We start from the raw sequence: 18,519 nt of genomic DNA on the forward strand, positions 1-18,519 counted from the left end.
CTGCCATAGCTGTTCCCAGTGGGTAGGTTATACGCTGCTCTGTCCATTTTGGTATTTATGACACAATAGCCAAAGCAGCGATGGTATGGAAGAGTGGACTCATGAGGAAATATACTTCATCACTGAGGACTGAGCAAGGGTCTCAAATGCTGGCGATCCTGGTATCATCTATTTCCACGTATAGGCATATACATTTAGTTCAAATCACCATTCTTCACAACACCAAATAAAAAAATTTCATCCTGCAAATAAGATTGTAAAGGACAAAAAAAAACCAACCCAAGAGCAGCAAAACAAAAATAAACACACAATATATTTAATATCCTCTTTTCTTAAGGATTTTCATTTTACAGATGTGTAACACAAGTATGGACCTCATTCACAGTCAGAGGCACCTGATCCAAGGCCTCAAAACAAACAAAAAAAAAATCAAATAAAAAGATATGAAAGGTAATTAAACAAATGTGAAAAGAGCCTCTCCCCTAAGTGTTTACTTTATCACATTGAATGTGACCTAACTTCTCTTTGTATCCTCGCTAGAGGTTTCTCAATGAAAAATCAGTATTTTTGTCAAGTTATAACCCCATCCTGACTTTATGGAACATAACAAGGTAAGGTGCCAAGCAAATTCATTTCCTAACCCTTCTCATTCTGGGAGGAAAATACTTTCAGAGGTCAGACCAAGGAACAGTACTGTCAGTCTAGAAGACAGGGACACCTGGACTTTGAGTATAGACTTCCATCTGTAATTAACAGATAGAAGAAAAACAAACTAACAGCAAGAACACAGCAATACAGGTTGTTTGTAGGGAAAGGCTTTAAAGTAGGATGCAGGAAGAAATCAAGAATCACATAGTCGTAATTAGTTGTATTTTGTAAAGATTCTCTACTTCTCCGTTAGTCTGGGTTACATTCTGCTCTAATCATCTGTATTCTTCTGTATCTAACGTCTACTGAGAACATAACACAGTCTAATTTATTTACGTTTTATCATTAATTTCTGTATACATTAATATACATTTTAATATGCACAGTCTACTTGAAAATGTAACAGTTGATGTCTTCAATATATTTACAAATCATTTAATCCAAAATTTGGTAAAGCGATTTTTTCTTTAATACATTTTTATCAGTGCAAATTTGCATGAGATTGGATCAAAGTACTATCCATAAGGTACCACATACATCAGTTCAAAAAAAGTGCAAAAGTATTATTTAAAAGTTACTTACAAAAAATTGTTACTTTTGCCTTCTTCCACTGGCTTCTCTAAAGGCTCCAAGGAGAAAATTCCATTAGGATCATCATTTGCTTCAATAATAACTGTAGCCACTCCAGCCTTAAAGATAACAGTATCCCCTAAAAAGAGGGTGATTAGTTTTATCAAAAATGGAATCAGAAATGGAGGTAACTCTAAAACTGAAGTTGTTTCCTTCTCATACCAATTGCTTTTATGCAAAGAAATGAACAATGATAAAACAATCAGTGAAAACCAATATTCAAGATCTTTGGTAACAGGCAAATCAGAGTAAAAACACTTAAGCAGGAACCTCAGGCAGAGAGTAGGACACAAGATTTGCAGGAAAAAATGTATGTGACATGACCAGACAAGATGTGATTCTGAGCAGAAAGGATTGCGTGAGAAGTAGTATTTCATGTTTGATCAATTGGTCAAGTCAAAAGACAAAGATATGTATTCGGAGATCCTAGATCTCCTTTGTACCTAAAATAGAAGTATTGCACTTAAACAAAATGCAAGCTAAGAATAATGTCTGAAGATTTTATTCATACCCATATCACATCCTATCTGAAAGGAACAAATATAAGACACCTGTGAAGGAGAGGGGAGGCTGGCAGGATTTCTGTGTTTATATTAGCGTTGTAGGGACGTTCTAAAACCCTTCCTATGGCCACAGACGTACATTATGTTTCTACCCCCATCCCAGTTTTCACCCTATTTCAGAGCATCAGACTTTTGTTCCAAATTAAACGTCTTTTCTGCTTTAACTTCATATACCTCCACCTGCATTTTCTCTGAGCTACAACAGTACAACATCATTTTCAAAAGGGATGTAACAATAAAGGCAAATATATACACAGATCATAGAAATATTTTTTTTGTTTTTTTTTCTTTTTTGCTTTCAGGAATGAAAAAGCAAAGGTAGAGAATCTTAGTGATTCTAGAGAGGCTGCACGGTGATACGATCCTCCTTTTAGAGGCAAAGGGATCTTTGCAGTTACCCATTCTTGTAGGACCAGTGTGCCAGGAGGAAAGCCATCATATGTTCCCAATGGAGGCTAAGAGAAAATACCCGTAGATCCTGAAGAAAGTTAGTAAAGTAGAAAGAGATCACTGAAGAGAAAAATTAAGAAGGGAGAGGAATGGGTTTGTCCAATCCTTTCTCTAAGGTTGATGTTCTGTAAGAGACCCGGGTACCAGCGTGAAAGCCAGCTGGCCTCATGAACCACGTAAGCTACCTTATACTCAAATAATTGCTAAAATTTCTCCTATCATTCTCTGTCTGACTGCTACCCATGTCTAGGGCAGATGCAGTTCGAGACCAGCGAAGCCTTGTGAGCAATTCATAGACCAGCCACAGGGTGTCCACTGTTGTGTGACCTGAAGCTCTCTCTTGGTCTCACCGACTGCGAATCAGATCGTCATCGACTGAAATGAGGGCTAAGACAGTGCGTGTGTCTAAATGATGAAATCTAATTTTATGTTTCCTCATCTTGAATTGAATCCCTGGTAGGTATTTTACTTTGTGAGCCTACCACACAAATCTAACGTGAAGGTATAGTTAATTGTGATGGTTTTCCTTTGCTTTATGAAATTATACAGCCCCTCAAGTCTCAGTCGTTGTTTCGACGGCTTACTCAATTCAGTTTGGGCTGCAGTGCAGAGAAGTGCAGTGCATTCACAGACTGTTATTACCCCTCAGCTAGAGAACAATAACACCTGAAGCACAGCAAATCATTAAAATTTGCTAACACAATTGTAGATGAGTCTCCCACTATACCTTAAGTTTTGGCAGGGCTAGGGGTGGGGAAGGTCTTTATTAAGCAGGTAGACAAATTTACCTATTTCTTACGTTTAACTTATATTTTCTTATCAATATTACACAGCAGTGATGGTTTATTCCAGAAGACATCTATTTTTAAAGTAGGAATGTGCTGAATAATTTTGTATCAATTCCTGCTAAATTATAATTATTAATAAAAAAAAAAAAAAAACAAAAAAAAAAGACAATGTTACTTCTAAGATAACAAATGCATTCTTTACTGGTGGTACATTGGGTAATTTCTAACACACATTTTTCTGTAGATTAAGCCTTCTAATACTGTATCAATGCAAAAAATGTATGCATATATCGCAGTACTACAAAAATAAGAAAGAGACCAATTTACATGGTTTTCCTCTAAAATAAGGCAGGTCTGTTTGTTTTTACAAAAATCAGGCAATTGTGTAGTATACACTGGAGCATGACAAAAAATGTGAAAGAACCCCTCTTTCCCTAAGACTGTTGCAGTACTAACATTCTTTAGCCTTGTGTTTCTGTAGTCAAGTCAAAACCCCATCTAATTTGGAGCATTTACATTTGAAAAGAGACTTTGACTCCAGTTTTTGCAGGAAAGGTTTCAGCTGTATCATTTGATTTTTGTTTCCAACTGAATTATGCAAGATGAAAACCCAAACACGCTCTGTACAGTAATTGTATAGAAATGCTGAAACAAAGCTTACTCATTTAATACTTGTCATTGATATATTGCTTTATGATAAGACCAAGCCGGGAAAAAATTGCAGAAAAAAAAAAAAAAGGAGAGTTACTAAACATACATCAAACCATTACTTTTACCTGTAGAATTCAAAAGGAAGATATAAAATGTTTCATCGGTTTCAGGAGTATCGTCATCGTTAATATACACAGATAAATTCTGCTCTCTTTCTCCAACATCAAAGAAGATGACACTGCTCCTTCCACTGGGAACAAAGTCTCCTTCTTCAGCTGTGGCATCTCCATTAACAGTCATGTACTGGACAGCAACAGCAGCGTCAGCAGATCCATTCCTTACGACTGTGAAGTTGGCAACCCTTCCTTCTTTAACACTCACCGTCAGAGGTTCTGAAAACACACAAGCAACACGTCTACCTGAGTTCCAGCCTGAGCTCCTTGCATCTAGCCTATTTTCTTAATTCTCCCCAAAAGCATCCTTCTCCTCAGCAAAACAGAAGGCATATGCGGTAAAGGCATGGAAATACTTGCGGGTACAAGAGAACGTGGTTGTACTTAGCCACCTAACCAATCCCAGCATCAGCAAAGGGAATAATGAAATGAAATACGGGAAGGTTCTAAAGGAAACAAATACAAATTCGACACAACAAAAATATGAACATTTTATACTAGCTCAGTTGGGATTAGGATTTCTCACTGATCTGGTCTGTCAATAGAATCTGTTTGGAGTAGTATATGTATTCTGCATTTAAAAACAATAATATCTAACCTGCAAAATAAATGGGATCATCATTCCTTGCAATTTGTAAAATCGCACTGGTTATATTACCCAGCCTGGCTCCACCAGTAGCATTGAATAAGCTGATGATAAATACTTCCACCTCTTCAGGTACCTGAAAGGGCAAGTATTAGTGAAATTAATTTCTTGCACACACACAAAAAAATGAAGAAATTAAAATGAACAGCTGTGGGGGTTAACAAATCATAGATTTGTGAGTGTTGTCTGTTATTTGTTGATCCTTAGGTGTGTCAAGAGGGATGACAAATGACAGTTCATACAGTTACACTGAAATCACCATCAGTCTACAATCCTTCTAAGTCCCCTCATCTTTACTGTTGTACAGACGACAAAAAAGTTATCTTACAGTTTCCTGCTTGACACATGTAATTTATTTTTACAGTTTTATTTATTTACTATTAGTTATTCTCATTCTGCCTTATATTTCTTCAAATATATCAGCATTAAAAATAAAAAATAGGGTTCCTGTTAGCAAGACAAGGGTTTTATTCAAATGAACTTTTCTATAATTTAACAATATTCAACTACTCTCAGCTTCTAACTTTTTCTGTTTGTAGGTTCCCAACACACAGCTTCTCAAATTCTTTTATGATTAGCTGAAATAATAATCTCAGTTTTACCTAAGTATTTTGATTTTCCTACAAATACTTATCAGGCTTTAACAAAACAGACATCCTTTCTGTCTCCTTAAGTTGTACCATTTCAGCACTTACTCTTTGCCCCATACTCACACAAGAACACTGTAAAAATGTTTACCTCATCTGGCAGTGAGTAAATGGTGATATTTTTTGAAAACTCCAGATTATCAAAGAAAATAGTCCCTTGTTCTGGATATATGTCATTGGTACATTCTGGGTCAACAGCCCAAGACACACTAACGTTGCCATAGTTTCCTTGGTTTCTTACAACTCTGTAAGCAGCTAAAAAATGCAAACATAAACAGTCAGTGTGCATCTTCAGAACACCACAAATAAAAAAGAAAAAGGTCAGCAACGCTGAAACAAAGCAAAAGGAAAGGAAATGACAGGCAAATCCACTTCTCGCGAAACTAGTAATATGTGAGAGCACTACATGAAAGGGCACACAGAGTTAGACCACTAAACAGTCCAAACTTGCTCAGATTTGTTATTTTTTTGCCTGTAAATGTACTTGATAATTGAATAGAGACAGATAAATGGAAGTCGCCCGTATGAAGATTTAGCTCTGTCCTTCTCTCACATAGCACCCTATTCTTCATGGTCCACAAGCAGAGCTGCTACTGCCAGGCGGCACTTTGCACAATACTCCGTCCCTCCTGTCTGGCATATTCTCTAGCCATTTCTTTTCTGCTGGACTGATCCCTCTGGCTTTCCAGACCCATCTTCCTCCACCGCTCATCATGCTGGCACTGTCCCACTCTGGAAACTCCTGAGTGGAGACCCAAGTCAGACGTTGTCCTAGAAAGGCGAAATGGGGAAAAGTAGGGGCAGGCAGCAGATAAAGCAGTAACTCTGATAAAAAAGAATTACCGGCGTAGATGACTTCTCCTTTACTTTCCTTTATTGTTACTGATAGTTCATCAGGTAGAAACTGAATGACACCATGTGGATCATCATTCTTCAAAATGGTAATATTGACCCTCGTGGCATTCCCCAGCTTGCCTGCCATGTCACTGTAGCCACTGAGTACCACAGAATACACCTCATCCAGCTAGAGGAGGGAAACTCAGTCAGAATAAAAATGCATATTCAGTACTCACATCCGGAACAAATGGCCAAATACCACAGTCACTAGCCAGGCAGAAAGATGCAAATTTAAACAACAGGAAATCGCACACATTTTCTACACACACAATGTGTTTGCCATCAGAACAAAGAAATAATCAGAATTTTCTGCCTCTGATAGGACCATTTTCTCCAAAAATCTACCATTTTTATCAGCAAGGACTAACATGTCTAATACACTAATACAAATATAGTTGTAATACTCCCTGAAAGGTAAGTTTTCTTTTCTATAAGATTTATTAACATTTCTGGCTTTATAACAGGGAAAACAAAGATTGTAAAAACAGCACACTAATTTAAAAAGAATGTATCAACTTGCTTTATTAACCTAATGGGACTTTTTATTTCATCTATTTATTGAAAAAAGCTTCAAGGAACATTAAAACAAGTATTGCATCTATGTACCTATATGGCAAATATTAGTCTAGGCTGGGGAGCATTGAGTGAAACTGGCAGACGATTACTAGAAAGGAAAAAAAAAAGGAAGTGCTTCTTCACACAGAGTTCAATTAAACAACGGCACTTCACACTACAGAATGTCATGGATGCTAAAAAATTACATGGATAAAAGCGTAACTGTTTCAATTCAGAGAAGAAAATCCGCTGAGGACTATTAAACCTAAGGGCACCACCTATTATTCCAGGCACCCCTGGTTTGGAGGTTGGGATGGCATTCTGGAGAAAAGGCATTACACGCTTGTTCTGTTCCTATATATTTGCCTATATTTTATTAAGCGACTAACTAATATTCCTGTGAACGTAATTTGAAGAGAGAAGAATGTTAATTTTTACCTCTGGAATCCCATCCATCCTTGTCAGAAGAGTGAGTATGATCTCTCTTTCACCAGGCTTAAACTCCAGAATTCCTGTGCTTCCATAAAACTCATTATTGTCTCTTGGTTCCACAGTGTAGCGCAGGAACTGCCTGACGAGGCTTCCTCTGCTGCGGACAATCTGCAGTTCGACAGATTCCCCTTCCTGTAAAAAGAAAATCCAGCTTTTTTCTAGCACTCTGCTTAACCTAAGTTGTCCATAATGCCTGACAATTTACTCAGATAGCTACCTTGATACTGTAGGGACCTCTGGAAGCAGGAGAAAATTCGAAGACTCCTCCCGGATCATCATTTTCCAAAATAATAATTTCACGAGAAGTAAACCCGTATTTCAGTATTTGATTTTCCACACTGACCCTGAGGAAGGAAGGGAAGAGGGTTTTTTTGAGTGACAATTCTGTTTGGCAAGTACATCCATACCTCTGCAAAGGACATCAGAATACTGTTGAATTTTATGAATAAATTATGAAAACAATTACCTGCAAAGAATAAAATAAATGAAGAAAGACACATCAGTATGTTTTATCCATTTGTAAAAACACTTTTCTTCTGTAAGTAACTCTGTTTTCTCATTAGAATTTATAGTTAGTGATTCTGGGTTTTTTAGTCACACATGCACACAACACACAGGAAAAGAAACAGAACTGTGCAGTAAAAAGTTAGAGTTTCATTCAGTATTACTTTGTATTTGGGTCATAACATAAAAGATAATCCAAAAATCACTTAACTAATAGAAATTACATTGCGAACTACGCATTCTTAGCCTCTGCTGCAAAATTTACTATTGCTACAAATAGGAAGGGACTTGCCCGTCAGTATTGTGGATTTCACCCTCACCTGTGTGTTAACCTGCCTTCTGTGAGACGTGGACACTACCTGTAGGGTCCCAGTCCGGCTCTAGTGACTGTTGGACCTACTCTCAGTAGATCAGGCTCGTTCCCTTCCTCCTCCCGTACTCACAAACCCACTGCCTAAAAGCACACAGCAAACTGTGCAGGCAGGACCACACGGAGCTCCTCTTGGTGGAGCGTTTCTCTCCCCGGGCTACTGCTGCACCATCTTGGTCTTACTCATGGACATGGATGGGCCATACCTGGCAGGAGAAGGAAACCTTGCACACCTCTCACATTCATTTCCCCAGAGGTGGTATGACCACATTTCAATGACATTGTTTTAAGTTCATGACATTAAAAATGCCAGAAAAACTACTACTGAAGGGTGCATCAAGAATGCACCTTCAGACTGATGGTCTGGATATGGTTTATTACACGGCATTCTATGTATTTAGATTCCCGTGCGTCTTCCATGCTTCCTGGGAGAAAATTTCAATGAACTCTTGGTCCAACATATTGTAAGTATTTTCATGGTTTCACTGTACTACAACACAGACTTCATGAAACAGTATTTCATGTAGAAAGAAACGCGATCTATTTAGCCAATATTTGAAATCAGCTCCAGAACTGTTTCCACAAAGAATCCATAAACCACTGGAACATGCAGACACACACACAAAAAAAAAATAAACAGCAATGATGTGTCTTGTAGCAAAGTCTACAGGGAGGACACAAAACAGGAAATATCTGTTTAAAAGGGTAACATGTCATGTTTGCCGCACATTAAAAAAATACATGAGCGGACAAATTACTTATGTTAACATAAACTAAATGTAGGTTATTCGAAAACAAGATAACCTCTCATCTTTGACCACAAAAAAACTTCTTCTCTATAATTCTAGTCAGTTCAGTCATTTAGTTAGGGCAAATCATATTTCTGTCAGTTTAAAACAACTAATCCATTATTGCATCAAATGCTCAAACATCAAACACCGAGACACGCATTCATAACTTCCATCATTCACAGATCCTAAAGAAAGAAACATCTTCAAGCCAGAACCCCATGCCTTCAAATTAAACACCAAAGGGCAAGCATGCATTGTCTGGAGAGATGCAGAAGATGTGACTCCTGAGAGGAAAAGAAATGATAAAGACAGATTCTGTCCAAACCAATCACTTATAAAACAAAGCATTGATTCACTGAAGACAAACCACAGTTCACAGCACTTACCCAAAGTACACGACAAACCTTTCTGTCTCTACCCTGTCAACACAGAAAGAAAGAAAGGAAGGGGATGGAGGAAGGAACGAAAGTGCCGCTTGCTAGAATTTCAACAGTACTAATCTTAGAAAAGAAAAATAATTCAAAGAAAAAACAACACAAAGCTTTCTGTATCCTTTCCAAATGCTTACAGTGTTCATTTTATGGGAACCCTCTTTGCTTGGCATTTTCCTCTTGACAAGTGCTAGCAAGTGGGCAGATCCCACCTGGCAGAAATGTCCCCATGACCAACCCAGCATGTCAAGACCATCCACGGTATACCCTACCAGCCCCTCCTCCAAGGGCGCCATTACTGCCAGCCTCTGTGCCTGCTCACAACTGCACCAGCAGCCCACATTTATTAAAAGCCCTTTATTTAAAAAAAATAAAAAATCCGCACGCCCCCATGATATATTTCATCAATCTGCAGAAGTAATGATAAAAACAGATCAGCACAGATAAGTGGGAGTTATAATGGCTACGTATTAAAAACTATTTTGGCACAAAATCACATCAAACTTTATTTTTGATAATTTTTCAGTTAACCAGATTACCAAAGTAAAATACCGATATAAAAAATACTATAAACAACAAAAACAAAAATAAGAGTATTTGCTAATCTCTTAATTGGTTCCATTTTGACCAAGCACATATAACAAAACTACCACATCAAGTCAGATGAAAGGGCAGTATTATTCTGCAATGGCAACCATGCATTTTGACTTTCTTAATCTAAAATAAATAAGTATTTAAATATAAAACCTGTATCTTCTATCAAAGAATCTGCCATAAACAGATTACCACAGCATTTAAAAAGTGAAATTCTGACTTCACTAATCTCAAAAAGAACTCAGTTTTGTCGTTCAAGAGAGACAAGAGTTCACTCAAAAGTTTGAGAAAATAAAGCAAATACACTTGCAGATAAATTCTTTCAAATAGGAGATCTGAGTTAAGAGAAATTTTTCACTGATTTCCAGTGAGGCTAGATTTTAAATACTATATATTTAGACATTCTCCCTTCCATCAGAAACATATGCAAAGTTGTTCCAAAACCATCAAAGTATTAATACAATGAAAAGATCAAGGAGAAAATTCCAGAGTTGGTAATGCTAAAATTTAATTATATTGCTAAGCTGTTGGTAATATAATTTACAACAGAGAATACAAATGAACCATTATGTCAAGTGAGTTTTTGATATGTATGTGCAAGCTTAAGTAGTTAAGACATAATAATTCATCAGAAAGTGAAAGGGAATGCCAGAAACAAAATCTCTTTCAGCTTCATGAAGTTACACTGCATGAGCCCAAACACAGCTCAGACAAAAAAAGCCTGTTAAGGTGAACTGAGGGGTAGCGCTAGAATCGAATGTTATTTTGTAATGCAAAAATGGAAGCACTGCAGAAATCCAGACGGTAGCAGAAATGGAACAGTCACAAGGTACCATGAGGTGTGCACCTTCAGTGTCTCCAGGTGTTCTTTGAAACGACTTAGAAGAGTGGCAATACTTTACTACTTTTAAATAGTCACAGTGTAAATCAAATCGGAATCTAGAGAACTTGCCAGTCAGAAAGCAACTAGTCAGGTCCAGCCCATCCGCTGCTAAAGGAAACCATTGTTTGGGAGGTTTTTCCATCCAAGTCCCATTTTCAACACTAGGACCAGTTGATTGACTGATTGATTGATTGGTCTGACCGTGTTTTCTCTGCAAACTGCTATCACTGCTCTGGCATAGAAAATGTTAAGTTACTATTCAAAAAAAGGCATAAAAGAGAATATGTGAAAATGGAATAGAAGCACCTTGGCTTAGGCTTCCAACTCTGAGCTGCTCTTACATGAGCAACGGTGTATGCAATAGGATCCCTTTAGTCTACGCTCTGAGGAACACACTTATAAATTCTCCTAACATCCCTGGACCAGGACCCACCAGGTGACTTCCTGGCTTGACCTTGGATGTGTCTCCCCACTGCAGACCTGCCCGGCGGTCACTGCAGTCAGGCGCAGCCCAGCGATCACCACCCAGTCTAAACCTGATGTGTGTTCCTGGCTTGACCTGCCCCATCGCCATGACCTTGCCTGATGCCCTGGGCTCCTGGTTGTCTCCAGTTACCTGCTCCAGCCTGCTCTGCTGCCTCGTTGCGGGTGGTGGGATGGACCCCTGACCAACTAGCTGTGTTATCAGGCTGGATACCACACAGCCCACGGGCTACCAGCCATCAGATTTTCCTACATGCCCTGACAATGTCCAAGAACAAGGCACTGTTCACGTACAGTCCTTTCATCAGAGTAAAGAGGTCCGAACTTCCACAGAGTGCACAGCATCACCTTAGTCCTGTTTCACTCTCTGTGGTATGTGAAACCATCTCTTTGGGCATTCCTATAACAGCAGTGTGGAAACAGAACAAAAACGGCTATTCAGAACTTCCAAAACTCACGGTTTGCCCCGAGCATTTAGAACAATAAAAGTTAAACACAATCGCTTAGCCATACCAAGGAGCTCCAGCTACTAGAGACAGCACTTGACCAGGAGTAAGGAGACCCCTCTCACTGGGAAAGCCACTTGCCTTTTTTTCTCTTCTCAGCTTTACTTTTTCTGTAAAATGGCTATCTGTGGACATGGAGCTTCATTTTTTCACAGAGGATAAGCCCTGGCAATATTTATGCTGCTAACGTAAGAAACACAATCATGAACAGCATTCTGTGTTTTCTGTGATGAAACAGATGTAAAAAACACATCCCATACGACAAATCTCAGGTAGAATGACTTGTCACTAGGGAAATTCTCTCTTTAAAAAAGCTTAATTATTATTTAGCAAGAACTACAGATTAATTAGGATAACTGACAGAAGCTTCAAAATGTGTCTTGCACTTTTTTAAACACATAGTATGACAAAATGCAGAAAGAAGATTTTTGACTGAGTTTAAAGTAGCATGGCAATTTCAATGTTATTATGAACTAAATACCACTGCAAATAAAATAATAATTATTAAGAGATACAATGTGGTTGAATTTGCTAGGTCTAGACCAAGAATCGGAATTCTGCAGAAAGTGTTTTGAAAGACACCTGAGAAACTGAATTGTCACCGTGAATCTGTATTGTTGTTACTATTAAAAACACATTTCTCTAAAAAAACTTTCTTTTCTGTCAGGGCACCTCAGAAAAGGTGCATTCAGATTGCCTGTGGAATGCTATGCAATTTTCTTCCTAGATTTGTAGTCAGCGTTCTCCCCTTCTTCAATTTTTTCAGGATTATCTACTGATTTAATTAATGGTAGGACCTAGCTTTAAAGAATAGTATTAAAGTAGGATTTGCCACATTATAAATTCCACAGTGCTTCTCATCAGAGGGAACACCTTCTCTCCAGGTTTAATCCACTGATGATTTGATTTTGGAGGCGATTTTAATTTTTGTTACTCATAGCAGGAGATATATGGTGTTCCTATTTTGAAAAGTAATAAAAGCTAGCAGTAGGTGTCCAGCAGCACTCATTTAAACATTCTACTACTATTTTCAAATAACTTTTTCCCCATCAAAACAAAGTCCAATCAAACCCTTGAAGAAAAAGCCATTTTACTCTGAAAGAGTTAACTCATTTTGCATCACATATGTTACTTAATAGAAAAATTACTTAAGTAAGAAACATAAGTATAGGTTTGAAAAGACACTAACCACAGGAAATCACCAATTTAGGGGAAAATCCCAGCTCCACTAAACAGTATATTAGTGTTTCTGTGCATGCCAGTACACACAGCAACCCACAACAGATAAACATTACTTGCACCCTGAATTAAGGACTATAGACAGTATGCCGTGCTTTCAACGGGCCTTCTATGATTTGCTAACTTTTTGTTAGCACACAAAATGTTAAACGCAAAAATGTTAAAAAACTACCAGGCATTTCGCAAGGAAAAAGTCAAACCTATGTTTTGCATTTGCAATTTTTAAAAAATCTATTTTCTAAATTTACTCAGGACAGAATTTCAGTCGGTGGAAACTTACATCGCATCACAAAAATCACTAGAACTATAAAAATCCCCATGTTACAGTGCTTCAGTTTTGCTTTATTATATATAATAAATGACATTTAGGTAATAACATATGTATATGAATCTGTTCCGGCATCTGAAATTATATGAGTCACGACTCAAAAAAAAGTTGAGCATAAGGACTATTTAAACAGTCATCCGTTCGCAGATTGCCGTTGTCACAAATTAAAGTAATTTTATCAGTGTATTGCAGTGGATCTGCACCTTACTGAGGGGCCGACAACCGCCAGCAGGAGAATTCGTTGTTCAGAAGGAAAAAAAACCAACAACCAGATTTTTAACAAAACTGATTTCTATTTGTGCTTACTAGGTAACCTGAACGGCCCTAGTATGTTTATATACTTTCACAAAGCATACACGCAATTTCCATGGCCAGTTCCACCTACATTCATCAAGAAGACCAAGGCCTTTTCTTTCTCATACAGATTTCACTACGGACAGCTGGCTTTATTTATGTTTGGTCTCAATTCAGGCCTATTCAGATATGGGCTGGCATTCAACCTGAAGCTGCTCCTAAGAAAAGAAAATATGAAGAAGCTTCAGCAGGTGCAGGATTGTCTTGCTGCATTATTACTTGTCTGTCTTCTTTGGAAGCATATTCTTCACGATACACGTTGGCCTCCATTTCGTGGGCAGAATTCAGAGTTATTTTTAATACCTATGGCCTACAGACAAAGGCCACAGAGCAAGGAAGGAAAACACTATTTTTAATGGCTTGCAAAGCTTTTTTTATAGTTATGGATGTAATCAAAGCTCGTTTAAAATGTAAACTGCCTTAACAACACCACTGAGTTGTGAATAATATATCCTTGTTAGAACTAATTATTTTTATTATTTTATCCATGCTATTACTAATTGCAATAAATAGAATGCTTGTGGACGTATTTCTATGTCTATAGTTTCATTAAAGTTCTTGCATGCTCTATTTTCCTACTGACTTATGCTACAATTTATAGAACAGTACAAGCACAACCACAGCACAGTGCATCTTTGTTTTCATGCTAATTCACTACTGCTGTGAGGTGCCGGTTGCCAGCCTTGGAAACGGAAATCTTCTGTTCATCCAGAAAATACAAACCACGCAGAAAGCGATACCACAAGCTTACATACATAACCCTGCCAGTATCCTTCAACCCTCATTTGGAGAGTCATCTCCAGCACTGAAAGGATGATCTTCGCAGTCATTTCATTCTTGGCTTCTGCTAATGTTGAAGTTGCCAAATTTCACTCATAGCCTTGAGGGACACTTTTCAGGTCTAGAGAAAAGTTCGGATTTTATCTCCTTCTTGTCTACTTCTTTTTCCAGGCCAGACCACCTGTTCTTTACTTCACTTGCTGATCTTGCCAAGTGTGGGAAAGATGCTTACTACTGGCGCACTTTTTACCAGCCACTTCAGCGCCAGCAGAACCTGCTGCTCCCACCGTACATGGTAAAAGCAGAACAGTGGTCAGGTTTGTTCAACTGCAGGTTCAACCCTCATTGCAGTCAGGGTTTTCGAGGCACAGCCTAGGGTTACCGCTCAGAGTAAGTGGCAGAAAGCTGTAGTTACGCGTGTAGAGCTGTCAGAACTTGAAAAGTTAACCTTTTATGCTGTCTGCTTCCTCTACCTACTTATTTGTTTCCTATGCTTCCACTTTGATTTTCTGGCCACCTTATACAACTTCTTCCTAACTTTGATCATAGAAACATAGAATCACAGAATGGTTTGGGTGGGAAGGGACCTTAAAGCCCACCCAGTGCCACCCCCTGCCCTGGGCAGAGACACCTCCCACCAGCCCAGGTTGCTCCAAGCCCCGTCCAACCTGGCCTTGAACCCCTCCAGGGATGGGGCAGCCACAGCTTCTCTGGGCAACCTGGGCCAAGGGCTCACCACCCTCACAGCGAAGAATTTTCTCCTAATATCTAATCTAAATCTGCCCTTTTTCAGTTTAAAACCATTACCCCTTATCCTGTTACCCCAATCCCTGATCCAGAGTCCTTCCCCAGCTTTCCTGGAGCCCCTTTAGGGACTGGAAGGGGCTTTAAGGCTCCCCAGAGCCTTCTGTTCTCCAGGCTGAACCCCCCAACTCTCTCAGCCTCTCCTCCAGCCCTCAGAGCATCTTCGTGGCCTCCTCTGGACCTGCTCCAACAGCTCCGTGTCCTTCCTACGTTGGTGGCCCCAGAGCTGGACACCATACTGCAGGGGGGTCTCACCAGAGTGAAGTAAAGGGGCAGAATCACCTCGCTCAACCTGCTGGCCATGCTTCTTTTGATGCAGCCCAGGATGCGATTGGCATTTCTAATCTTAGTTTCCCACTTTGTGCCAGAGACTCTAACGAATTTCTTGAGATGAACCAGTTTCATCCACAGGAAGCAGAGCAGAGAACTGCTTGCACTAGCCTCCGTTTCTTTTTGTCTTGAACAGGACTGTCTTTCCAATGCAGTGAGTAGCCACATTAGAATGAAATAACTCATTCTGCACTAGATGCATCCACCAGACAGCTTGTACAGAAGCAAGCCAATCCTGCAATGGAATAACATCTTTCCTGCGTGACAGAATGACGTTAGTAACACAGAATGCTCAAAAAAGCGGCTTTCCGAAACAGGGTCAGCAGCAGCTTGTGGAACTGGTTGCTGGTTTGCTCTATGTAATCACCATGGGTACCTGGTATTGAAGCTCCCGGGAGTAGTTTGCACTTCCCATATAGGACAAGAATACTTCTTCTGCATCAGGTAAGGACTGTGTAAGTAGTAGATATTCAATGTGGACGTTGCTGCTAGCAGACCCTCATTACTGTGTTTCCAGAAAAAGTAGAAAAATGTACCCTAGACTAACCAGAGGTAGTAGAAGTGGTGGTATTTCTAAACTATACATACAACTGAGTTGTTGGAAGCAGGACAGAAGACAAAGCCAAGGTTCTCCTGTTAGTAAATCAAAAAGGGAATACGCTCCTAGATATGAACTAATTTAAGTATTCTGAGTAGTGTTCACATGCAGACAATAGTGTCTCCTGAGGTCCCTTACAGCCTTAATTATCCTAGAAGCTGGATCTCCTGCAGAAAGCAGACTATAACACTGCACTTCAGCTCTCTCTGTAGCCAGAGTGTGGTAATGGTCACACTGCACTATTTCGGAAGCCAGGAGTTGTGACAGAAGTGCCTAATTATCAAGAGCAAGCAATACTGAACGTGCAGATCAAACAAATAAAAAGCTGATCCAACTCTGCAATGACACGCTAGCTATGAACCTTTTTCAGACAGAAACGTAATGTATTGTTTACTAGTCTTCATTATAATTTTCCCAATTATCTCACTAATACTTTTCTGAAAAGATGTATGTTAAAGCAAGAGCTATAACTAAAGATCAAAGCTGAAAGAACTTTCTAAATAGCATACCTTATCTTCATCAAAATATAAACAAAATTAAGTCGTCAGATAATACGTACAACACAGTTTCTTACATTGATCTCCAGTCAAAGAAGGATGCAAACACTATCTGAATCAAGGCCTAATACTGCTTCAGGCCCTTCACTCCTTATCAACACAATACAGGAATACTTCCTAATTAATACTGTGCTAATTTGTTATATATAAATTGAGTGTTACAACTGATACATAGGAATAGAGATTAGGGTACAATACCTGTCCAAAGTTAATAACACAGTTTCATTCATTTCAGGTATATCATCAGCTTTAACAGTAACGTTGATTGTAGTATCACTTTGTCCGGACAAGAAAACAACAGAGCCATTAAAAGGACTTATATCGTCATGTGTTACTGCCTTTTGATTGAGACCAGAGGGTTTCAGACTCCAAAACACAGTTGCTTGACCATCAGTCCCATCTCGATGCAATCCAATGGAAACCTACGAAACGCATGAGTCTGTCATGACTTGTAAAACTAGATGCAAAACCAATTACCTCCTTGTCAATTACTATTCAAATGTGAGCCTCAAAATGTTGAGCTTGTTTTTTACTCATACCTACGTATAAGACATGAAATCAAAGATGGTATATCAACAAAAGTACTGAATCTTATCCTTTTAATAATTTATCAGTTATATAATTAGACAGTGGAGATGACAGATTATTATCGTAAATCGCCTAGCAACCATAAACTCAAAGAGCTTTGTATGACTGATTTAATCAGCACCCCCCTCATCAAGACACAACCTACATTTTAAACGTAACTACCATATTACCCTGGTTGTTGTAGTACAGTGCTAACCTGCACTTTGCTTAAGGAAATCAGCAGTTTTAATCTCATAATGAGAAACAATCCAGCTGATTCAGGATCTGTGGGAAGATTTCAGTGAAGACAACTAGGGGGAAAAGGGAAGATGTATGAAAAAAACATTTTAAAAAAGGTTTCTACAGGTGGGACTAAAGCACTCGGACAGCAACGCTTTTGCAAATGCTTCTTTGGGTTCTGAGAAACCTAAAAAGCATAATTATTGGAAAACACACCCAGCAAGCCAAATTATACGTTCGCATGTAAGTAAATCAGATATAAGACAGACAGACGTTTCCACGAAATGAGGAGTGATATCAGTCCTGCTTCACATCACCACCTTTGCTGTTGGTGAGAGAGATTACAACTGTCTGCAGCATCTTTTGTTACGTGTGAGCATCAAGACCTAGCCAGTTTTAGATGCTTACAGACAACGCAAAGATCAACCTCGCTTTCCTGATAATGACTAACACATGATTTCAGATCTCATTTTCACAAGGACATTTTTGCCTTCTTATTTTTTTTTTTTTTTAAGCAGAGGAATATTTGAGATCAGGCAGAACTTAGAGGGAGGATTTTCCTCACATTAACTTTCAAATGTTACACTGACTATAGCAAACTTTGCTTTCTCCAAATAAATTTTCCATACTAACGGACAATAAAAAAGGTTTACTTACCACTGTAGCAGGGGAAACTTCTGGCTCAGAAAGAATAATTGGAAGATTGCTAATAAAGCCTATTTCTCCATTTGCAATATCTGGAGTAATCCTCAGAGAAATATTTCGAATCTCACCTAATCTAGGACTCACAGGTGGGATTAGAGGAATTCTATTCACCAGTTCAACTTTTTCCAGCTGTAGGAGAAAGTAAGAAAAAATTAGGAAATTAGAAGCCTTAGTACCAAATTGGAACAATTCTGATGTTTCAGAATAAGTTTCATATGTGGGGAACAAAACATCTCCAGAACAAATTTATCTTTCTGGCAATATTGCTGCTACAAAAATGTGTAAGTAGATGTGTCAAAGAAAATGACGTGATTA

General features: G+C 38.7%; 1 protein-coding gene across 1 annotated transcript in view; it reads right to left on the reverse strand.

Moving 5' to 3' along the window:
• ADGRV1 (adhesion G protein-coupled receptor V1) overlaps positions 1-18,519 on the reverse strand; it is a 290,661-nt gene that overhangs the window by 244,726 nt on the left and 27,416 nt on the right. The window contains exons 10-19 of the mRNA XM_063320199.1: positions 18,157-18,333; positions 16,891-17,114; positions 9,192-9,224; positions 7,358-7,484; positions 7,087-7,272; positions 6,040-6,220; positions 5,288-5,451; positions 4,502-4,625; positions 3,856-4,122; positions 1,231-1,357 (exon numbers count right to left, since the gene is read on the reverse strand). Coding sequence (XP_063176269.1) covers positions 1,231-1,357; positions 3,856-4,122; positions 4,502-4,625; positions 5,288-5,451; positions 6,040-6,220; positions 7,087-7,272; positions 7,358-7,484; positions 9,192-9,224; positions 16,891-17,114; positions 18,157-18,333 — 1,610 coding nt within the window. The remainder of the gene's footprint in view (positions 1-1,230; positions 1,358-3,855; positions 4,123-4,501; positions 4,626-5,287; positions 5,452-6,039; positions 6,221-7,086; positions 7,273-7,357; positions 7,485-9,191; positions 9,225-16,890; positions 17,115-18,156; positions 18,334-18,519) is intronic.

Source organism: Chroicocephalus ridibundus, chromosome Z (genome assembly GCF_963924245.1).
Source record: "Chroicocephalus ridibundus chromosome Z, bChrRid1.1, whole genome shotgun sequence".
Classification (NCBI taxonomy): Eukaryota; Metazoa; Chordata; class Aves; order Charadriiformes; family Laridae; genus Chroicocephalus; species Chroicocephalus ridibundus.